The sequence below is a fragment of the Carassius auratus genome, chromosome 11, assembly GCF_003368295.1.
Source record: "Carassius auratus strain Wakin chromosome 11, ASM336829v1, whole genome shotgun sequence".
Taxonomy (NCBI): Eukaryota; Metazoa; Chordata; class Actinopteri; order Cypriniformes; family Cyprinidae; genus Carassius; species Carassius auratus.
Genome location: NC_039253.1, coordinates 12,160,094 through 12,183,626, shown reverse-complemented (window position 1 = coordinate 12,183,626; position 23,533 = coordinate 12,160,094). Strand labels below are relative to the sequence as shown.

The window sequence follows — 23,533 nt, the reverse complement described above, 5'->3', positions numbered from 1 at the left end:
ACTTCTTACTTGATGAGAATATTTATTTTTTATTTCTGAATTTAAATTCCTTTCGAGTCAATGTTAAAAATGTCAGGGTGATGTACTGGTATATCATAATCAAGGAAAAAATAATGAATATAATTAAATGACTAAAAAGAAATTATTGTTAAACAGTCCAGCTAAAACAGTTCTTATAACAGTTACACCCGGAAAAATAAAAAAAATAAATCCTCTGAAAATCATTAGGGCTTTTAAACAGGTTTTTGGTTTGGTTTTCCCCACCAGAGAAGTTGCCAGCATTTTTATCATATTCAACAGACTTTTGTGAACCCATAATATATTGCTTTATGAATATGTAAACCAAGAATATACCAAAATAATGTGTAACTGGTTTAAGAAAAAACACACACACAAATGAACATAAAACATTTTGAATAGGTGAGAAAATTACATTGTTGTCAATTTTTCAAGATCAGTTTCAGAACAATAAAAGTAAAATAAAAGCACTCCACTCTGATTTATTTATCTTTTTCATGTCTTGAAAAGGTGGTTGCTAACAAATAGCTAGAAGAGACAACAAAAAATTGTGAGGAACATTAAACATCATCATGTCGAACAGGAAAACTAATACTCACTAATCCAGTTTTACAGCCTTGATGTGTTTATATAGTCATTGCACTAGGGATGTTCATTTCGGTTATCTCTCCTAACCAGTAACTAATGCTTCTTCACCAATTATTAACTGTTAACAGACAAGATTATTTTAAATTAGAATTTAATTAGAAAGGATAAGTGTCTGTGACCCATTAAAATACTGACATTTGTTTTTGTTTTGCTTTCTGATTAAGTTTCAGATTAAAAAGTTAAAAAAGTAAATTATAGTATACAATAACTGTTTGAAGAACTTGACAGCGGTGGTCACCATTCACTGTATGGAAAATAGCAGCTCAGAAACATGCTATTAATATTTCCTTGTTTTTCTTAGAAGAATGAAAGTCATATGGCTATGAAAAGACATGAAGGTGAGTAGGATGACGGATTTTTCATTCCCAGGTGAACTATTCCTCTAATTCAAATAAAACAAGGGGTGCAAAAATATACGGTAAAAATAGGATTCTCTCACCACAGGGCAAAATGATCTTGACAATATCTAAACTAAGCCAGCTATTCCCTGCAGAAGAAGTGGTAAACACACCATATCCACATAACAGCCATAATGTTTTTTATAGCCTGTCTGCAGAGCCGAAGAACTGTAATGGGGAGTGAGTTATGACAATAATAACTCTGTCTCTTCATAATCAGGTAATCAATTCAATCTTCTGCCAATTGTCTCAGACAAATGCTTCTTCCGCATCCCCTGTAGAATGTAATTGAAGGGTTCTGTCGTTATTGACTCGTGTAGAGTAAACACCTGTGAGGTCGTCTGTTGTTGTGGGCGTCCATTAATTTCAGATGAGTAAGATTAACAAGGTGTATGTAAATTCATATTTTGCCACTTAAAAATTCTTTTGACAACTCAAAGTCCGCCATTAGCATTACTAATGATATGTCACCAACTGAAAGTTAATATATATATATATATATATATATATATATATATATATATATATATATATATATATATCTGCAAACATCTCACTGGTACACTTAAAAGAACAGTTTTTTAGTAGTTCACCCAAAAATGAAAGTTGTACTCAGACACTGCAAAGGATGGTCTTCACTCAAACACTGACGCAGTGTGACACTGACAAAGGCAGAAAGCCAAAACGTTTGTCTTTTATCCTCTGCTTTAATTCAAATAAAAGAATTTCGAGTGCAAACCAACCTTTGCCATGTTTGAATAAATATAGGCCTTGGCGGCTAACCAGCTGGAAGAGTGCAGTGATTTCCATTGATTGAAAATGTACTCACCCTCAGGCCATCCAAGAGTCAGATGAGTTATCAGCAATGGATCCTCTGCAGTGAACGGGTGCCGCCAGAATGAGAGTTCAGACAGCTGATAAAAAAAAAGCACAGATCAAGTGCTGTTTACAAGTGGAAACATACCAAAACAGTTCTTAATAAATATGTCAGTAGAATTTTATGTAACAGTACAACATGAGGATGGACCTTTTCACCGGTAGAAACATTATAGATTATGGAATGGCATTTTGGCCAGAAGCAACAGTTTATCCTCAAAATGCCTCAATAATTGAATTTTTACAAACATTCAGCTTTTTACTTGACAAGATGTTTATTGAGGAACTGGAGATTGGAGTTATTGTGCTTTTTTATCAGCTGTTTGAACTGTCATTCTGATGGCACCCATTCACTGTAATGGACCCACTGGTAAACAAGTGATGTAATGGTGAATTTCTCCAAATCTATTCTGATATAGAAATAAATTAATTTTATCTTGGCTAGCCTGAGTGGGAGTGAATATTCACCAGATTTTCAATCATGATAGTTAGTTGTGTGTGTGTGTGTGTGTGTGTGTGTGTGTGTGTGCTCTTGTTTTTGTGACATATCAGGACACAACTCTGTATAATGACAAGGGTATGGTACACGTATTACAAGGAGAGGGTGACTTATGAGGACATAACCCATGTCCCCATTTTTCAAAATGCTTATAAATCATACAGAATGAGTTTTCTTTTTTTTTTTGAAAAGTAAAAATTGCACAAAGTTTCCTGTGAGGGTTATGGTTGGTAAATGGCGATAGAATACACAGTTTCTACAGTATAAAAACCATTACGCCTATGGGATGTCCCCACTTTTCACAAAAACAAACATGCGTGGGTGTGTTGTGTGTGTGTGTGTGTGTGAAAGAAAATAAGATATTGCAGATAGAATTAGTATGATATATTTTGTTCTGTAAACATTTCATGAGCTTTCAGTGCTGAGATCTAAAAAGACAACAGAAGTTGATGTGTCCACCTCTCTAGGCAAAAACGAGGGGATCTTTCCCTGCAGAGGAAATGCTAAGCTGTGAGAGCGATGCAAGAAGCAGGGAGCTGTATCGATCGGAGCTTTAGCAAAATCTACCGTTGCATCTGTGCCAATGAGAGGAAGAAAAATTAGATCAAAACCTTCTGTCCAGGATTGAGTCATGCTGGTGTCACTCAAAAAATCTCTAAAAGCGGGGCACAGCTCCAGAGAAATCAATATGGCATGGATGGATATTAATGTTTGGTATTATCAAGTCCATTTGAAATCACATTGAACAGAAGAGACCTAATCGTTTTATTAACAGTTTATACTCAAAGTACGTTAGGAGTCTCTTCCATCTTTTAAAAGACAAACCCACTAGCACTGAAAACAGCCATTGTCAAAGTCATCTAGCTAAAAATGAGAGTCAGTATTGATCCGAGCATTTAGCGAACAACCGTGTAGTACCATCCTGTAAATCAGAGAGATGAAAGCATGACAACAATTGAACGATGACAGACTCGCCGTGTTTTCTTTAAACAATTGTGTGTCAGTGGTCAATATTATTATTTTTTTTCCGTGACTGGGTTTGACCCAAAGAGGTTTTTTTAAGAATACAAAGATGCGCATCACAGCCCCGGGATATTGGTGCAGTTGTCGGAGTGACAAGTTTATTCTGCTTGTACACAGCAGAAGATCAAAGATACACAGGGGATGGTTGTGAATCTCACAAGAAAGTAGGATATTTACATACCAGTAACGCATAGTCCTCTTTGATGACATTGTTTTCCAAACGTGCATTTTTTTTTATTTTATTTTTTTATTATCTCAAGGTCAAAGCGGTCTGTCTGTAAAAACCTGAAGCAGAACATGGATATCTGTAACCTCAGGCAGCAACAGAATTCATGACAGTCAAAGCACAGATCTCTGCTCTGTATACAGTAGCTAACTTCATTAGGCACAAGGTTTGATTGATTGGCGCAGCTCAGTTAGCCCCTGCTGGTAGATGCTGTAACTACATGATTTAGGCATTGCTGGCTGAAACATCAGTATCAGATTAAGAAACAGAATCAGAAAGCTTTATTGCCAAGTATGCTTGTGCATACAAGGAATTTGTTTTAGTGAAATAAGCTTCTAGTACACAGAGACAACAACAACACACAGACAATAAAAAATAAGATAAGAAAAAAAAATACATACGTCTAATAATAAACCCTTATTTACAACATTAAGTTTTTTCAGGCTCACAATAAAGTTAATTTTAAACATTTCAAATATGATAACAACAACAAAATCCAACAGGATCTTTAAAATATGCTAAAATTCATGTTTATACTTTTATTTTTGTATATTTATTTATTGTAGTATTAGTATAAAAGACAAGTATAAAAGACACATAATTACTATTAAAAACAATAAAATAACATTTTTAAATAAATCAACTTATTTTTTTGTATATTTATTTAATGTACTATTAGTGTATATGAGTATTAGTATTATACTGTTCAATCAAAATAAAACATTGGATATGAACACATTTGATTTTTAATTGGTTAATTCAAGTCATAATAGACAATGACCATTTTTGGCTTAGGGTAATTTATCACTTTCCCTCTGTGGATAAGTATATCACCTCTTTATCCATTATTGCAAGACTGATACTGTAATGATTATATTAAATCACATTAAATGAATAGGTCAAGACTTTCCACAAACTGACAAAATCAGTGTAACTCAGTGTGGTTTATTCAATCCACCACCATCTGTGACAGGAGAGGACTTTTGAAACACAGTTCATTTATTTTTTGAGAGCAGGGTCTGTCTGAGTCTCCATGGTGATAGGTTTATTAGGTAAAGACATGTTTTTAAACCTTTTGCTAGGGCTTTGGCTGGGGACCTAATAGATCATTACTAGCCTTTGTGATTCACTCTTTCCAGACTATTATAGAAAAGATATAGCTGCTGGATGTGTTGGAGAAATGATACTATCTACACATATTTTGGAAAGGATATGTATGCTCTACTCCAGGAGGAACTACCCACACTTAATGTGGTTTTGCATTTCTGTTTAGGATTTAGGCGAGTCAAATCTGTGATCCATGGTTCATGAAATTCAAATCTGTGGTCTTGTCAACCGTGTGAGATGTTCTTTTCCCTCTCATCTCCAAACTCGAACTCAGCATTCCTCAACAAAATTTCAGTCTGTTTCCTCATAACACACAAAAGCACAAACATAACAGCTTATTTTAAAATTGCTAGTTTTACAATAATTGCATGTATGCATTATATTTATTACTACAAATTTTAACCACCAAGAAACTGTGTTTGATGGAAGGCCACTTGAATCCCCAGTAATATTTGTTTAGCAGCATAATAAAGATCTTTTGTGCTGTTAGTGGGCCAACTGTACTCAGCACTATTTTTGTCAGACTGTTGAATAATACAACACATGTTGAGACGTGTTTGTCAGGATAAAAGCAGAAGGCAAAACCAGACCACCTTCTGCATAAAACATTGCATTAAGCTAATACAAGGAACCAAGGAAGATAAAATTAATATTAATATACCCCAGGGAGCACAAGTGCTGTAGAGCAAATATATGAAGCACATCTGATGTGTATGGCACCTTTTTATAGGTGTTAATAATGTGAAATCTTGATTGTGATAATGAAAAAAAATCAACAACCTAAGAATTTTAACTTTTAAAAATGCAAGTAAGGAACAGGTGAAACTTTCAGATGACACTTTATCTGGAAAAGTGTTTCTTGTAGGAGTCAAAGATGAATCATAAACCCTAATTAATTCTTTAAGTCATTATTAGTGAGAAAAAACACCCATATTTTGTCAAGTATGTTACAGATTATGAAGTTAAACATAAATGTAAGAAAACAGTTGAAATATTAAACATTTGATTTGAAAAAATTCTAATTCAGGTTGTGAAAAAATTTTATTCACAGAATGAATTTGTGTGAAGTCTACAGTAAATAACACTTTCTTTAGAATGATTTGCTATTTATATCACTAAAGCAGTTACCAAAACGTGCAGGGTATTTCACACATCTCAGAATCTCATACCCATGCATGGACACCATAATAATAATAATATATATCAAACAGATTAATAAAGCACCCTGTCACCAATTAAACACAAGAGTGAAAGCCTATCATTAAATCTGAAGTAGCACAATAAAACCCATTATCTGAAAGGAAAAGTCGACATTATGCAAAATGCATATCAACAACCATATGTTATTTATGAATAATGTACACTGAGTGTTGTGAGACAAGGCTTTGGAAGTGGACTTTATCATTTTATTGACTTATAAACCATCACTGGTACCTTAGAAGCAAATACCTATAATAGCAATAATAACAACAAATTGGTGCTTTTACCTACGATTCCAAAAACGCAACTTTCAAGAAAATCAATGTTAGTCAAAATTGTCTAATTGGATCTGGCATGTTCTTAAACAACAGCACAATCCTTTGGACACACCGTAGTCAAGTCAAGTTATGCAGCAGAGCAGCTTCTCGGTAAAATGTCAATCAGTCATGCAAACTTAAAAAATTAGGCACATCTAAACTTTGACTTACAAATTTGGCCACTTTCTTATCAGTCAGGTCTTCACATCTTCAACATCCTTCTCGAGTCAACCAGAGAAAGATTTGATGTTGAGGCAGGTAAAGAGAATGATGCATCTGAGAAAAAACAGAAGACATACCTAATAAATGTTTAGACAAGAAAAAAAAAGATTATTGATATTTATTTTAATATAAAGATATGAATTACAATAATATAACCGGTAATATATAAATGGAAAGTAAAACAATTTTTTTTTACGCCATTCCAGCTTCCATGCCTGTTTTCATGGAGTGAAATATTATAATATATATAATAAATTGTATTATATATAATAAACTGTATTTGGATTAACACTATTAAAAACATCTTGAATATGAACATTTTAGTTAATAAGCACAATATATATATATATATATATATATATATATATCAGTTCAGTTCAGTTCAGTTCAGTTTCAGTTTATTGTCCCCTAAGGGAAACTTGTCTTACAGCCAGGTAAACACACAGGTAGCACAACAGGTAAACACCACATACACATACAACAACAATACAAACTATTAATTAAAAACACTGTTACACTACTACTCATCTAGATCAAGAATTATGCAAGTTTAGCAACCGAATTGCACTTGGTATAAAAGAGTTCTTTGTCCTATTGGATTTAAAACGAGGTACTCTGAATCTCCGGCCTAAGGGGAGGACCTCAAAAGAACAATGAAGGGGGTGATTTACACAGTCCAATATGGCATCTGCTTTCCTCATAACCTGCCTCTATATATATATATATAGCAAACACCTTATACACTACAGACCCTTTAAAAGTCAACAACTGTCTCTCGTCGCCGATTTATAATAGACACATTTTTGAAAATTATCAAATGCTGAAAGGTGAGTTACTCAATGAGCGATATTAATTCGAAATACTAACGTTATACACTTTGAAATTAAATGAATATATTAACGTTACCTTGCTCTCTCTTTCTCAAGTGATTTTTCTGACCTTTCTTTCGAAAAGCTCACAAAATCACACGTGTCTCTGAGACAGCGCTTCGGTCGTATTTCATAAAAAAATGCAGCAGTAATGCTAACGTTACTTCGAAATATAAAGTTACATTAACGTTACTTCCAGAAGTTAAAGAGGATTGTCAGGTTCGCTTGTGTGTGCTCACCGAGGAAATAAAACTTGCGTGTTGCGCCTGACCGCGTTTAGTTTACGTGAGGACGTAAAGTGCGTGCAACATGTTTAAATTATACTATATTTTTATTATATTTAACCCAGCAACATGACTGAATTTTGTGCTGCTCCGCTGTGAAATTTAAGCACGCTTTTATTTAGAACAGCAAGGGTTAAAAAAAAAAAAAAAAAAAAAGAACGTCAAGGGTTAGTGGTCTTGTGACGTAGACATGTGACGTCACAGAGCACAAAACGCAAAAACGCATAAACTCGAGCTTTGAGCTCCAGTTAAAGCGAAGTTCTTGAGCGAGTGAGAGCTAGTCTAGAGGATCAACAGAAAGCGATTCAACTGACTGAAACGCTTTAGTATATAGACAGTTTACAGAGACTAAGTATATTTAGACTTACACACAGTGTTTTAGGTTTATAAAATAATCAAACAGAATGTCAAAGACATCTGTGTTTTTCACTGAGTGCAGTGAAGTCAAGAGAGAAGGTATGGATAGGCAGGAGATGATCAGTCTTACCTCAGACATAATGTATGACACTGTTAGCATCGAAGAGGTGACAACTGACAAAAAACCTGTCGAGACAACAACAAAAGGTTCAGGGAGCGTGAGCTCAGATAATCAAGGTGGCATGAAGGTTTGTCCTACTGAGAGTGTGGAGAACAGCCCAACAGGTGAGCTATTTTTTGCAGATGAACAGATCGCAAATAGAAAGTTATCTTTGTGGTGTTCTTGGCCTCATTTTGAAAAGAACTCAGCGTTTCAGTACTATTAACTTACATTTCTTTTATAAATGCATCAAATAAAAGCAACATTTATTTTTCAGGTAATGATTTGTATTTCATCTGTAGTCAGAGATTCTTAGGTTACTATAAATTTTCTTTATTTTAGAAAAACCTGCAAAAGGGAGGAAGATCGGTGCTGTCTTTCGGAGAGTATGGAAGGCTGTTAAGCGTCCTTTCCATTGCTGTGATCAAAACAGTGTGGTGCGTCTTACACCACAGCTGAAGCAAGATGATTCAGAGCTAATGCCTGCCCCAAGTCCCTTCAGAATCACACCAACAGCTCCCACAGATGCTCCTGAACCTGAGCTGGTGAATCTGCCAGGCCAGGTCTGTGAAGAAGTTGAGTTGTGTGTGCCAGGTCCCTCCAGGACTGAGCAAACACTGGACACAGATCTGTCTGATCCTGAGTCGTCACCTGTGGCAGATCCATCCAGTTCTGATCTGGGTAATGGTTAGTCATCATTACTTTGGTTTATGTTGTTTATACCATCGTTTATTATATAAATTCTTTACTCTTTTATGTCTTGCGGTTGTAATTTTGATTCACTGCATGTAACATGTTTATTGTACTTTTTTCACTTTTAATAGTTAATTTTTTCTTTATTTTAGAAAAACCTAAAAAACAGAGGAAGAGGAAAGCAGTCCATGCGTTCTTCAGGAGATTCCGTAAGGCTGTAAAGCACCTCTTCCCCTGCCGTGACTCAAAGAGAGTCGAGGATTCTACACCACAGGTGGCTCTGGACGATTCTGAGATTAAGTTAGCAGATGAAACCATTTCTGTTGAGCCTGAGCCAGGGTGTCAGACCAGGTCTGACCAGGTTTGTGCAGCTCTCCAGCCCTCATCTGTGCAAGAGGCCGACCAAGATCCAGCCACTCCAGCGGTGTCATGTGTGTCAGATTCATCGGATTTGGAGATCAGTATGGATTCTGGTGAGTCATTATTACCTTTGTTTTGTAATATTTCTGCCCTTTGCTATTTTCTGCATTACTTTCTGCTTATCATTATTTAGACTGCAAATCTGAAACTGTAATTGACCTGATTCGCAGTGGATCTGAATTAAAAAATTTTTTTTTAATATTCTTTAACTGGATATCATTTGATCATATCAGACTATGAAAGGAAACTGATGTTTGCCCATTTTCTTTTTCCTTACTGTTTTTCAGGATCTAGAGTGTCTTTCTTCGTAGTGGGAGAGCTTCTAGGGCGTGGAAGTTTTGGCTTGGTGTATGAGGGATCCCACATATTTAGTGACAGAATTAAGGTAAAGCACATTTATTGACTTGTACCAACATTTTGCTCCAAATGTAGAGATGTGTGTTCTCTGTCTAGATTTAAACACATTGTAGATGTGCATGTCTGGCACTTTGGTATGTTTGGAAAACTTAACTGTGTTTTGCCATTCACAGGTTGCAATGAAATACATCCACAAGCACCAAGCTGATCGTTATCTTGACGCTGTAAGTTGAAAAATCAAAAGAATATTTGGTTGATTGAGTGACTATTGTTGTAAAAACCTGTAGATAACATAAAGCAGAAATGAAATAGACAACAAAGATTTAAGTGCAAATCTAAATACAATGATGTTCATTTTTCTACCTGTCTTCTAAGTAATGAGTTACTGAAAGCCAATTTTCTGTTTTTCTCTAGCCTGGTCATTCCAAACCTGTGCTTGCAGAAGTGGCAATGTTGCTTCGGTTGGGACAACCTCCCTTATGCCCCAACGTCATCAAATTGCATGATTGGATTGAGAATAAGAAGAGCTTTGTGCTCATAATGGAGTACCCGGAGCCATGCCATACCTTGCATCAACACATCATCTATTCAGACGACACGAATGAAAAAAAAGCACGCTGGATAATCTGTCAGTTAATCCAAGCGGTGAAACATTGTATTGACCGTGGAGTCTTCCATGGTGATATCCACTCGGGGAACATCCTGGTGACTGACCCCAGTTTAAAGCTCAAACTAATTGACTTTGGTTGTGCTCATCCATTGAGCAGTGAGGGCAATCTTAGCAGTGAATATCGAGGTATGTGTCGTCTTACCTTATCAGAGAGCAGTGTCATTGATTATGGTATTGTCTTTTTGATAACAGCATTGTTCAACTCAACTAAAATCTTTCTCTTACAGGAGCACCATTCTGCACCCCACCTGAGGTCTTAATGCATACCACATTCCACGCTAACCCAGCATATGTCTGGGCAGTAGGTGTTGTGCTCTTTGAAATCTTGCATGGATATTTGCCCTTTGAAAGCCAAGACGAAATACTGCGTGGCTACGTTCAAACGAAACTGACTTTATCCTCAGGTAAACACAACAGACACCTCTTTACATTATCTGAGTCTCAGTGTCAGTCGGAAAATATTTGTCATAAAGGATATGATAGGAAGTCTAGCAAGTAACAAATGTTTCCTGATGTGACTGTGAACCTTATTATTTAATTAGAAAATTTCGTATGTCAGCATTGATGTTGAGTAAGACTAACCCACACTCTCCCTCTGAAAACTTTACAGCATGCCGTGACCTGATTTTCCAGTGTTTGATCCGCAATCCATCTAACAGACTGACACTAGAGCATCTAGAAGAGCACAGGTGGTTTAATAACTAGACAGTGGACCCCGTGCTTCAACCAGACAAGAGAAGTTAATCTAACACACAGAGTAGGTCTTAAATTGTTTCTCAGTCCCCTCTTGCCCATGGGAAGAGTCATCTACATTAAGACAAGACTCTATTGGCAAAGTTTATTGTTAAACTGTATCTTATATATGGATATTATAAGAGGTGGTACAGAGATTCATCCAATAAGAATGGCACATTTCATTAAGTCAGATTGAGACTGTTATTTTTTTATCTTTATATATATTTTAGAAACGCCTGAAATAGGGAGAAAGGGGAAAGAAGTCTGTGCTCTCTTTTGGAAACTGTGGAAGGCTCCAAAGCTGTGACCTGAACAGAGTGGTGCGTCTGACACCGCAGCTGGACCAAGATGATTCAGAGCTAATGCCTGCCCCAAGTCCCCACAGAATCCCACCAATGGCTGACACAGATGCTGCTGACCCTGAGTGGGTGCGTCTGCCAGGCCAGGTCTGTGAAGATGTTGAGTTGTTGTGTGTGCCAGGTCTCTCCAGGACTGAGCAAATGACAAATGTAGATCTGACTGATCCTAAATCCCCACCTGTGATCGATTCAGACCAATTCGGATTTGGGTGATGGTTAGTCATCATTACTTTGGTTTATTATTTCTGCCAATCTTTTATTTTCTATGCTATATTCTCTATTATTACTTGCAGTTTTAATTATGATTCACTGCAAGTTACAACTTTAAAATCCAAAATTGTTATTGTATTACTTAATTACTTAGCATCACTAATAATTTCTCACAGAGGTGTTTCTAATAGTTCATTCATTTTTCTTCATTTTAGAAAGGGTTAAAAAAGGGAAGAAGAGCGAAGCAATTGACGCAGTCTACACGATTCTTATCCAGTGCCAGTCCAAGTTCTATCTGAGATGAAGATCAGATGCTGTTCTTGTTGAGTCTGAGTCAGGGTTTCTGATCAGTTCGACACATCGATTCATCAGATTCATTCAAATATACTTAACATGTACATCTAACATGTTATATGCTTTGTTTAAAAAATAAATAAATAAAAACACAATATTTTTCACATAATTGACCTTTATTCAACACCACTCTGTCCCTTCTCCTATTTAAGCGCTGATGATTTCCTAGTTTTTGGCTAAATGCATATTATTAGTAACTGATTTTAAATGTGTCTTTTCTTCCCCCGTCTTTCTCCGTTGTTTTTCTGTAATTCTCGTATTTTGTTACTCTTTGTGTTTTCCATGAAGATGCTGACTTGGCATTAAAATATGTATTCTGTCATTAAGATCTGTAATCTGTACCACCACCACTATTTTAAATTTATATAAATGCAATTAGTTGAATTTATTTGTTTCATTTTTACTTTAATACTTTAATTGTTAATTTTAATTAAAAGTCTTGTTCTTTATTTGTACATTTACAATTGCTTTTATTGTCTTTGTTATATGGTTAAATGGTTTCTGCTGAGTGTACAGACTAGCAATTAATGTGCACTAAAATATTCTTTAATGCTGATTACATTTGCAGTATTTTTTTTTCTGATAATGAAGTTCATATTCATTATATTTAAAGTGTATTTTAATTAAAACACTTTTTGTAATGAACTTTATTAAGTGTTCTGATTAAGTTAACTGAATTTAAATGAAATTTTGTTTTAATGATTGTTAATTGGTTTTAATTTAGAATTTGATTAACTTAAATTACCAGTGTACTTTAAAACACTATAAACATGCATTTTGGGCTAGTTTAGTTCAATCTTTTTTATTATTAGACTTTACATGCATAGCAGTGAAAAGCATGCCATTTAAAACATTTTTCAATATCTACAATATTTTAATGTTTATCTACAGACATTTGATCATCTTTAATTTTATAATGTGCATTTTGTGTTAAATTATCATAAATACTTATGTCATATAAAATGTTACATTTTAGACCCTTGGGAACTGGACATTTTTCTGCCAGGAAAAAATAGTTGTTTAATATTTATTGACCAGCAAGTCTACTTTTAAGATTTGAAGTACTAAAAGTGCACATTCTATACAATTAAGCAGACTTCTTTTCACAAGGGAATTAGTGCTAATTAGTGATGCTCTATTTACCAGAAATGTGCAGAAGGCACTTGTATATATTCTTTAGATGGTAGCTGTCCACCCTTTTTATTAATTAGATCATAAGAAGCCCATATATATTTGTAGAGTTAATTTATTTAAAAACATAAAGCGACTGTAATACCTGAGAAGCACATCACTGCTTAACAGACAACTTTTTCTGAGATATTATTAAGAATATTGATCCAATATAGAGCAGAACTGCACATCAAAACAGCATGACTTCTAAAACCCTGACAGCCCTGAAGTCAAGTAAAGAGTTGCAGGCCTGTATTTTTATGCTCTTGTCAGCTCATAATTAAGCTAAAACACCTTTATACCGTATATAAGATTTCCTCTTCTTGTATTGGTTGACATAGCCTACGCTATAGCCTATTAAAGCAGACAGCTGCATAATGTTAACGGATGACACACGGACTACATTATCTTTGCACTGAAAGCAGTGGAAGTATCTTGGTCACAGGCAATGATCTGATAACTGCGGTATTGCATAGGGGCCAGATTCCAGTCTTGGTTATTTATATAACCTTCATTAATAAGACTTTTCTGTCAAGCTTCTTAAGGGGCATGATTCTGGGACAGACCCTGGAGCAGCCCACAGTTAAGAGCCTCGCTTAAGGCTACAACAGAAGAGGGAATCTCTCTCTTAGTCACTTCACTTGGAAACCAACTGGAATCTGTGTATCAGAAGCCTACAGTCAGACCTACAAGAAAAAAGGTAATTAAAATGCACATATTCTTTTAGATTTAGATTTTTATTTTACAATAGAGCAGTGCTTAAACATCACTAAGTCCCAATTTACCCTTTAAGTTAAACCCTCTTTCTGTAAACATCTGTCAGTTTACGACTTTTTTTTCTTCTCTTTTTCATTTTTAGAGTTTATATTTCTTAATTCTAGGGAAAATATAATTATGTCCCATAAAATTGTTGAAAACAAAAGGGATATTATTCTTATAATATCCTGTAATAATGACAATTTTAAGCATAGAATTGAACACAGAGGGAAACATCTCTCAACAGAAGCCAGTGTTATCTTTCAACGCATTAATTACGAAAATAAATACACCCTATTCAGTTTAGGACACTCAATGCAAATATGACACATACTAATACACATTTCATGTTTAGATCCATAATCTTAACATTGCTAAATGTGAGAAAAAAAAACATGAACAATAAGTAGTTAAAATGTAAAAAAAAAAAAAAAAAGAAAAAAAATAATTTCACTATCTACACGGAAAAGAAAATGCTTTTTTATTTATTTATTTTTTCTTACAAAAAAATATTATTTTGCTTAATCCATTGACAGATTGTTTTGCTTGTTTCAAAAATCAAATTTACAAATTTACGTCTAGAAAATCCTTCTTGATTTAAGCATTTTTAGATATTTTGGCTGGAAACAAAAGTGTACGTGTTTTAGTGTAAGTCTCTCTATGTTTATACCAGACTGCTTATTTGGGATTATACAATACTGTAAAATTCCATGTAAAACATACAGACAAAGAAAACAAATTCTTCCATAGACTTACATAAAAAATAAAAAAAATGTTAACAGTTGCAAAGATAGGATTGGTTAGATTTTATTGAAGGTGGTGCTTAGAATCGATTATCAGTTCAATAAAGAAAAAATGCATTGGTTTAATTTTAGCAAAGGTCTAATTGCACATTCATAATGTCAGGCAGAAAAAAAATTCATCAAACCTTCATGCTCACACATTCAAAGGAAGGTTTTAAATACATAATTAGGGACCAAGCATGTTGCACTATAAGCACATTAACAGTAAACACAACACCCAGAAAATCTATGACTGTATCCTTGGGCTGCCAGACACGGTTTTCACTCAGCCACGAGTACCATGTGTGAAGTGGTTGGGATTATTTAGTTTAAAAAGAGAGAGGATGAGAGAGAATCCAATAAAGAGGAATGATTAATGAAGGAGATAAATGGAGGAGAAACATTCGGAGGGGATTTTGGGACACAGGCACTGTTGGTGAAAACGTAGCAGGGTGGATATTGAAGGCTAGTGAGAAAGACATGAAGTGTTTCAGAGAGCGTGTGATCAATTCAACGAGCTACACCTTATTAAAGTCAATTAACTGCATAGAAAAACCTCCTGGAACTCAAGAAAACACATCAGGTGGAGGTATAGCACAATATAGATTTCTCCAAACCAAAAGGTTTTTTTAAACACACTTTAAATGTAAAACAAAGTGGACCTATTCAGGCCTAGCCATTAAATGATGCCTTGGAACATTCTAGCACACATAAATGTTTTTAGTTTAGGTATTTTTCAAGCTAGAAATGCAATTGTTTTTTACACACTATCTCATATCTTTGTTCCAAACATTCATTTTGTCCTTTGCTTGTGTTTGAAGTGTGTCTGTTGACATGGCCAAGTATACTAATAAGGAAATCTCCAAGCTCAGCTTATCAGTGGCCTACATTTTGATGGTAACAGAGAACTTGCTTGAGGTTTTCAGAAATATCAAGAATAGTCTCTTGGTTTTCCGGAGAAAGCTCTTGAGATAAAAGGCAAGGCATCGCTACTATGGTCAGGTGATTTTTAATACTGATGTTTGCATCCCTTTGAAAATCAATCTCATTACGCTCAAGAGAGCTTGGGCCTTTGATATTCCTAATTTGTTGTTGACGAGAACAAGATTTTCTTTGTTGGTAAGACAGGGCAGTATTTACAAAACCCAAGTTTAATATATTCTCTGTTTATCTGTCGTTACGAGGCTGATGAATGTTTGTTCAGAACACAATTGTTTAATTCCGCTCAGTATGTGTGTCCAAGTTTATGAAAGAAACAGCAATGCGTTTGTCCTGTATATGATATTTGCAAGAAATTAATCAATAATATACAGACGAAAGTACATGAAGACATATGTTTGTCTGTCTATGAATCTATACATCTATGTACTTATCCACCCATCCATCCATATACAGTTTCTACCCATCAACCTTCCAGTGAAAGTCTTGCATTTCAAATGAAATATTCCAGACTGATCAAAATCACTGAGTCACAGAGCTGGAGATTAAACATCATAAATCACTGTGATTTGAATCTATGGTGCAGGACATAGAACCATCTCTCTGGCTAAAATCACCACAGGCATAACAGACTCCAGCCAAATGCTTTCACAGGGACAGTCTTAAACCTCATTAAGAAACACAAGTGTCAAGACTCCGGCTATGAGATGCTTTTCCCACCATGAGTCGCCTCAGGCAGAAGAGGAACATAACCACCCAGCATCTGAAGAAGACAGGCATCTTAGAGATGGACATTGTGATGTCCTTAATGACTATCCCCGCAGGGCACTTGGACGGACGGATGGATGGACGGAGAAGACTTGCCAGCAGGCCAAATGAGCAGAGAAGAAAAAAATCAGCTGCAATAAACTTGTAATGAACGCAAGCTGTGTCCCTCAGGCCAAGTTGGGCCAGTGCCGTTGTCTCGAGCAGAAAGGGGATGTGAACAGTATTGAATAAAATGAAATGGTGACCTTGTTCGGGTGCAAGTCCACAACAGCACAAATATGAAGCAGGGGTGTTTTCTCAGATAAGGTGAGCCACACAGTGCACTGTGTAATAAAAAAAGAAGAAGAAGAAGAAAAAAGAAAATATTTTTAGTTTTAGTTTTAAATAAAACATTATTATAGTACAAGAAAATACTATATTAGTTTTTCTACTTCAAACCAGCAATTTTGGAGTGAAAACTTTATACATAATTTTTTTCAGTGTGCCTAAAACAGCAGTACAAGAAAAAATAAAAAGTACTTAAAATAAAAAATAAATAAATAGAACTCAAAATAATTGTACAAATTTAAGGCATAATATAATTAATAATATAATTAATAATATAATATAATATAATATAATATAATATAATATAATATAATATAATATAATATAATATAATATAATATAATATAATATAATATAATATAATATAATATAATATAATATAATGACTTTTAAATGACTTTTAAAGTCACTTTAATTTCATGGTAGTTATTTTTAAAGTACATAAAAGGTCTTGCAATTTTCATGAAATCCATCGACTATGTATCTCTCACCATTCCTCTGCTGCCTTGTGATGTTTGAAACACATTACACTCAAAAAAATGATTTTTGCTCTTTGTTCAATTTAATTAATTAAAATGAGCACATACAACATAACTCTTTGTAAAAATGGTGTCAACTTAATTATATTTAACATGAACAATGTAATTTTCAAAAAATTAGGTTTACAACATTTTTTTAAATTGAGTCAACAAGAATATTTTTTGTTCGTCTTAACCGGATGCACGTCATCAACGGAAACGGATGCAGATGGATTGTTCAGCAGCGAACATGTGAGATGGGTAAGTGGCCTTTTTTTTCTTATCTATCACCGTCCATCTAATTTTATTTAATTAACAAACTAATTAAAATATGCTTTCTTAATATCTTGTTGCATACCAGAAAGTTATTTTTCTATAAGCACTGTATGAAAATAGCTCTTAAGTGTGTCTTTTGTAGCTGATGTTAGGTTTCTGGATTCAGCACGTGGTGCAGACTTTCTTTTTTTCTTTTTTTACTAAAAGTATCAAATAACGTTGAAATGAAGCATCGCATAACAAGAGAGAACAGAAAACCCTTCAGTACCATTAATTAATGTATAAAACCAGGGCCATAAGACACGCCCGATAATTAGAAATGGCCAAATTGTCCCCTAGGATTTTAAATTCTTACTCTGTATTCAGCTGTTGTTAGGGTGACAAAGTTTAAAATGTATATTTTAGGTCTTCCTCATCTATATTTAATTTATTGCTCGTCATTGTTAAAACGATTGAGATGCCAATCAAAGCGCACAGCAGCCAATCCAAGGCTTTAGATTAGTCACGCTTGTTAAGTTCACGTGCTCGTGACTGAATTCACAGCGTTCACGAAGTCTCTCGTCTGAAACAACAAATAGTGTTTTAGCGACGTAAGTACTACATTTCGCTGCTTCAGTAATTGTAAGTGGAGTTTTTGCATTTCTTCTGCTAGCTAGGTTATGGTCATGGACCGACATTAGGTCTGTGTAGGCAGCTAATAACGTTTTGTTTCTCCAAGCGCTTGTATGTGTAAGTTAATGTTATTCTGTTACTTGCGATTAATATATCAAGAGGAATAATCGAAAATGATTTCTGTCATAAATAAGTTGTCACCCTGACCCTGTACTAAATATTTAGTTTTCTTTGTAGCACTTTAACCTTTTTTGTCTTTGCTGAATTGCCCATAAACAAGACCTCTGTAACTTATGTTTTCAGATAAATTATGAATTTCATCGGATCACAACCCTTCCTTTACACTCCAAAATTCATGTCCAAACTGGATCTGTTCTCTGATGATCTGCTAAAAGTGTTTACCAAAAAGGGTGGAGTGTTTAGAAAAAAGATTCAAGATGTGATGGTGCCAGTGTCTCAGGTAGTATTTTTTTTTTCTTCAGTTTTCTTTTTAAATTTTTTATTTTTTATATATTGCTTTTTAATACAAGCTATTGATATAGTGCTCTGTAATGCATAATGGCTCAGAGATGTGTATTGAAGGGTGTCAAATGTATGAATATCGGAACTTAAAAAAATGTTTTGTCTGTTTTCTTACAATGCCACCATGGAGACCAAGCAAGAGTGCATTCTCAATGATCTATGCATCTACCTGAATGAAGATGAATATGATGCAGTATTTGGTGAGTATAGAGTCAAAAACTGCTGATGGGTAAAGAGTTAATGTACATTTTTTTTTAATTTTAAAATATTGAGTAAATTGTAAAGCTCCGATATGAATTAAATGACTGATGTTAACTTCTCTTTAAACCTTTGTACTCCACACAGCCACTGGTTTAGGTTTACGTGATATCATCCTGTTTGATAAGCACAGTTCTTAATAGTCAATTCGATTCACCTTTATGTAGTACTTTACACAATACACATTGTCAAAGCAGCATAATTAAACAGGAGGACAATAACAAACAGACAGTTTTTGTTTTGTTTTTTTTTAAGAAAAAGTCAGTTCATTGATTATTCAGTGATGTCATCATCCAGTTCAACTCTCTTCCAATAGTGTCTATGCAATCAGTCAAGCATCCCCATTCGCCAAAGGTGGCAGTGGCAAGGAACCAAAACTTAAAGGGATGGTTCACTTTCAAATTAAATTTTGATATGTTTTAGCTTACCTCAAGAACATCCAAAATGTAGGTGTCTTTGTTTCCGCAGTAGTTCCCATTTTGATATTTTTAGGTCAAACTGTTCTTGTCTGTGACCCATATAATGGAGGTCTATGGTCACCACCTCAAAGAGCATGCACAGAGGAGTCAAAATTAAACAATTCCCCACCGTAAGTACACATTGATGACCCAAGACACGAAACGAGCGGTTTGTGTAAGAAAAAGAACAGTATTTATATCGTTTTTACCTCTTGTACACAACCACGTCCAACTGATGTGAGGGCGCGAGTGCTTCCTGATGTGTGACGTGTGCGTGCTCTGGCTTAGTCTGCGCAAGCACGGAAAGCGCACTTATTGTTTCCACTTACTGTCCATGGTTTACACAGAGATTTCCGAAGTGTTAACTTACACTGTGAAGATTTAAACATATTTATATGTACAGGAAATTGCAATGGAAGACGATTTCAATATATCAACAGACAATGTTGAATTTGTCACAGCCATATTTATTTGAACCAGAGCGATCATGGAATCATCCGCTGCGGCAGCACGTCTTCAAGCCTCAGAGACCGAGATCTCTTAAAAATTGGTGGTGTTTTAGTAGCAAGTGTTGTGAGATGCCAAGAGAACTGGAGAACATATGTTGTCACGAATGGAACAACTACAAGACGACAACAAGGACATTATCGTATCACACACCAGCCTGACTGAAGATCCTGAGTTTCCTCCGCTGTTGAGCCGCAGCGTTTTGCACGTTGCGTTTAGTTTGCCATGTATAAACTGGAGGCGACGTCCAATGCCAGAGGGACCCAATGGCACGCTGTCAATAGAGTGAGTAATGTGTTGTGTTTATTGTAATTGCAACGATTATAGGGTGCATTATAAACAAATAATTACAGTTACTGCATTATATTTCAGACAGTGCAGATTGGTGGTGTATTGTGTGGTAAACAATAAACAATGAGTGACGTACACGCGTGAGAGATCGCTTCCGGCGCTTTCCGTGCTTGCGCAGACTAAGCCAGAAGCACTCGCACACTCAGATCAGTTGGACGTGGTTGTGTACAGGAGATAAAACCAAAATAAATACTGTTAATTTTCTTACACAAACCGCTCGTTTTGTGTCTTAGGTCATCAATGTGTACATACGATGGGGAATTCTTTAATTTGGACTTCTCTGTGCATGCTCTTTGAGGTGGTGACCATAGACCTCCATTATGTGAGACACAGACAAGAACGGTTTGACCTAAAAATATAAAAATGTAAACTACTTCGAAAACAAAAGACACCTACATCTTGGATGCCCTTAAGTTGAGCTAAAACATACCTAATTTAATTTGAAAGTGAACTATCCCTTTAATTAGTGACGGAAATGGAAAATAAACTTTGGGCCTGATGAAAAACAGCAGTTTAATTCCAGGCTTCACGGGGTAGTCGTGGCCTAATGGTTAGAGAGTCGGACTCCCAATCGAAAGGTTTTGAGTTAGAGTCCCGGGCCGGCAGGAATTGTGGGTGGCGGGAGTGCATGAACAGCTCTCTCCACCTTCAATACCACGACTTAGGTGCCGTTGAGCAAGGCATCGAACCCCCAACTGCTCCCCGGGCGCCGCAGCATAAATGGCTGCCCACTGCTCCGGGTGTGTGTGTGTGTGTGTGTGTGCACCTTGGATGGGTTAAAAGCAGAGCACGAATTCTGAGTATGGGTCACCATACTTGGCTGTATGTCACGTCACACTTTAAAGAGAAAAAAAATATATATATATATATATATACCTTTAACATACAAAGTAATTCCGTTTGTTCAGTAATAAAGTAATATATTTTACAAGGCGCTCGTTTAGGTGAATGGCATTGCATCCATCTATGTTGGTTTGAAAATAAAGTGACTAATGATTTTATAGATGAAATTAAAGTACACAAACCTGTATTTTGGCAAAGATTTGTTCTTAAGAAAATTGAAAAAAAGCTTGTACTCAGTAACTCGTTTTCAGAGAATGAGGGAAGGGTGTGCTGTCAGCAGTTGTTTTAATTGTGCCCAGTTTTGGTTAAAGTTAAGTAATATTGATTTGAAATAAGTATCGGTAGCATTTTATAATAATGGTCCATCAGTTAATGTTAGTTAACTGCATTAGTTAACATGATCTAAGCAAGAACAATCCTTCTATAGCATTTATGAATCTTAGTTTGTTAATTTCAACATTTACTAATGCATTATTCAAATCAAAAGTTGTGCTTGTTAACATTAGTTAATACACTGTGAATTAGCATGAACTAACAATGAATAACTGTATTTTCATTAAGATTAACAAAGATGAATAAATACAGTAATGTATTGTTCATTGTTTGTTCATGTTACTTAATGAATTAACTAACATTAACTAATGGAGATTATTCTAAAGTGTTACCGAAGTATCAATGGCTCTTGAGAATATCTGGATTTATAAATGTAATTTGTTAATGTCATTAATCTAAATGAATTAAAAATTTCAAACAGTCACTGAGTGATAGTTAGAGATTTTAAGGTAGCATAGTTATTCATTGTTGTGATATTGACAGAGGCACTGTATTTTCCATTATAAAGTGGAACACAGTCTGCCAAAGGTGTTGAGTTGGGTTGTGATCTGGTGACCGAACGCCATAGCATTGTTTTAAGATGGCTCGTGGCGGTTTGAATGTGCTGTGGAAGTGGAGTTGTTCACTAAAAATAACTGTTGTTTCTCTCCAAATATGTGTATTTTCAGTGTCACATTATAGCATTTTATTACACTACTGTACCATTATTTATTAATGATTTAGAACTATTCCATTGAGGTCCACAAGTCTAAAATAAGCTGAGTGCACATTTCTTAATGTTTGTATTGGGGTTTTCATTTAAAAAAAGAAAGAAACATGCTGTATAATTTTTTTTTTTATATATATGCCATACATTTACAATTTTTATATATATATTTTTTTTCCAAAGGATGATGACCCTGCAAGAACCGAAGCGGACATAAAGACGACCTTTTAGGGATTCTGTGATGAAGGCATGAATTTGCTGATGCAACAGAAGACCCTGAAGATATCTGCATTGTGCTGGAAGATGTGGAGGTGCTTTCTGGTTTAGGTAATGTAGCATTGGCTACAGCCATGCTACTTGGACAAATATACTCTTTAAATCTTACTCATCCATAGGAGATCCATTACCCTTTAAGGTGCTCCAAAAAATGATTCTCGAGCTGAACTTGTGTAAATTGTCTGCCAAAGCACAGGCGCAGAAAACAAAACTCTTCACTTGGGTGTGCTGTTTGAGGATCCCTTTGTGAATGCTGTTTTATTTCCTTGTATGCTCATGTGTTTTTGTTGTATCTGAATTTTTGCATGATGAGCAGAGGTGATTAAGTCTCTCAATCACATTTAATCTCATGTTTAAGAAAACAAAATAAAATAACATTTTATTATATTCTTATATGCTCATGTTTTATTTGCATTGTCATTTCTTAACTTAGTGAGCATGTTTAATTGCCATATTTGCAGTTTTAAGAAGACACTCAAGGTTAAATGTGCTCATGTTTTAAATACAGATTTTTACTAAATGGACTGACTTTTAACATATTGACTTTCTTCACAGGAGTAGACTATAGGTATACAGTAAATAGGTTTTAATGTAATAGAACATGTATTTCACTTTCATTTGGAAGTAACTGTAGAATCAAGTTAGATAAGTGTAATGATTTAAATTTTTTCTAGTAGGTAGGACAAAAATGTTTGTAGTTGACATTGCATTGTTAGATATAGTAGACATGACCAAATTGAATGTAGTTAACATGGCATTATTTTATATAGTAGGCATGACAAAATTCAGAGTAGTTAACCTGACACAACTTTCTCTATTAGGCATGGCAAAACTTTATCTAGTAGAATGGACCAATTTTCTTTTTGTTGTCTTGACTAAAATAATTTAAGTTTGTACAACAAGATTACTATAAATCATTTCAAACTAATTCGATATTGTTTGGAAAATGTAATTACATTTCGTGGAAAAGTTTACTCAAATTTTTTTAAGTTCGTTCAACAACTTTTTTTTTTGAGTGTAGAGTCCTTCAGCAGAAACTCGACCATGAAGAGTAAAGAGAATATCTAATGCGTGGACACGCTACTAAGCGTGAAGCTAAACAGTCAAATGATTTGTCCTTCATTTCATG

The 23,533-nt window shown here is 35.0% G+C and overlaps 1 protein-coding gene and 2 long non-coding RNA genes across 4 annotated transcripts; 2 read left to right on the top strand and 1 right to left on the bottom strand.

Moving 5' to 3' along the window:
* Positions 1 to 1,938: 1,938 nt before the first annotated feature.
* On the bottom strand, positions 1,939 to 7,635 carry LOC113111342 (uncharacterized). The gene is made up of 3 exons (XR_003293302.1): positions 7,441 to 7,635; positions 6,484 to 6,588; positions 1,939 to 1,978 (listed from the first exon to the last, which is right to left on the bottom strand). It is a non-coding gene; the product is annotated as an uncharacterized LOC113111342 (long non-coding RNA).
* Positions 7,636 to 7,957: 322 nt separating this feature from the next.
* Positions 7,958 to 12,332, top strand: LOC113111340 (5'-AMP-activated protein kinase catalytic subunit alpha-2-like). Of its 2 annotated transcripts, none has more exons than XM_026275962.1 (10): positions 7,958 to 8,329; positions 8,547 to 8,891; positions 9,050 to 9,370; positions 9,605 to 9,702; positions 9,848 to 9,898; positions 10,089 to 10,470; positions 10,572 to 10,748; positions 10,955 to 11,101; positions 11,310 to 11,525; positions 11,864 to 12,332. In XM_026275962.1, the coding sequence occupies exons 1-8, from the start codon at positions 8,092 to 8,094 to the stop codon at positions 11,047 to 11,049; spliced, it is 1,707 nt and encodes a 568-aa protein (XP_026131747.1). In that variant the 5' UTR covers positions 7,958 to 8,091; the 3' UTR covers positions 11,050 to 11,101; positions 11,310 to 11,525; positions 11,864 to 12,332. The 2 variants fall into 2 exon arrangements, with proteins under 2 accessions (XP_026131747.1, XP_026131746.1); XM_026275961.1 differs by having other exon boundaries at positions 11,310 to 11,653.
* A 5,011-nt stretch (positions 12,333 to 17,343) lies between these two features.
* Positions 17,344 to 22,797, top strand: LOC113111037 (uncharacterized). Its single transcript, XR_003293253.1, has 4 exons — positions 17,344 to 17,523; positions 18,454 to 18,610; positions 18,803 to 18,872; positions 22,312 to 22,797. It is a non-coding gene; the product is annotated as an uncharacterized LOC113111037 (long non-coding RNA).
* Positions 22,798 to 23,533: the final 736 nt, after the last annotated feature.

Bases quoted from the DNA above. Each gene is read 5' to 3' on its own strand.
- LOC113111340 (XM_026275962.1), top strand. From the start codon at position 8,092: ATGTCAAAGACATCTGTGTTTTTCACTGAGTGCAGTGAAGTCAAGAGA. The intron at 9,703-9,847 runs GTAAAGCACATT...TGCCATTCACAG, and splicing joins TATTTAGTGACAGAATTAAG to GTTGCAATGAAATACATCCA. The intron at 10,471-10,571 runs GTATGTGTCGTC...TTTCTCTTACAG, and splicing joins TCTTAGCAGTGAATATCGAG to GAGCACCATTCTGCACCCCA.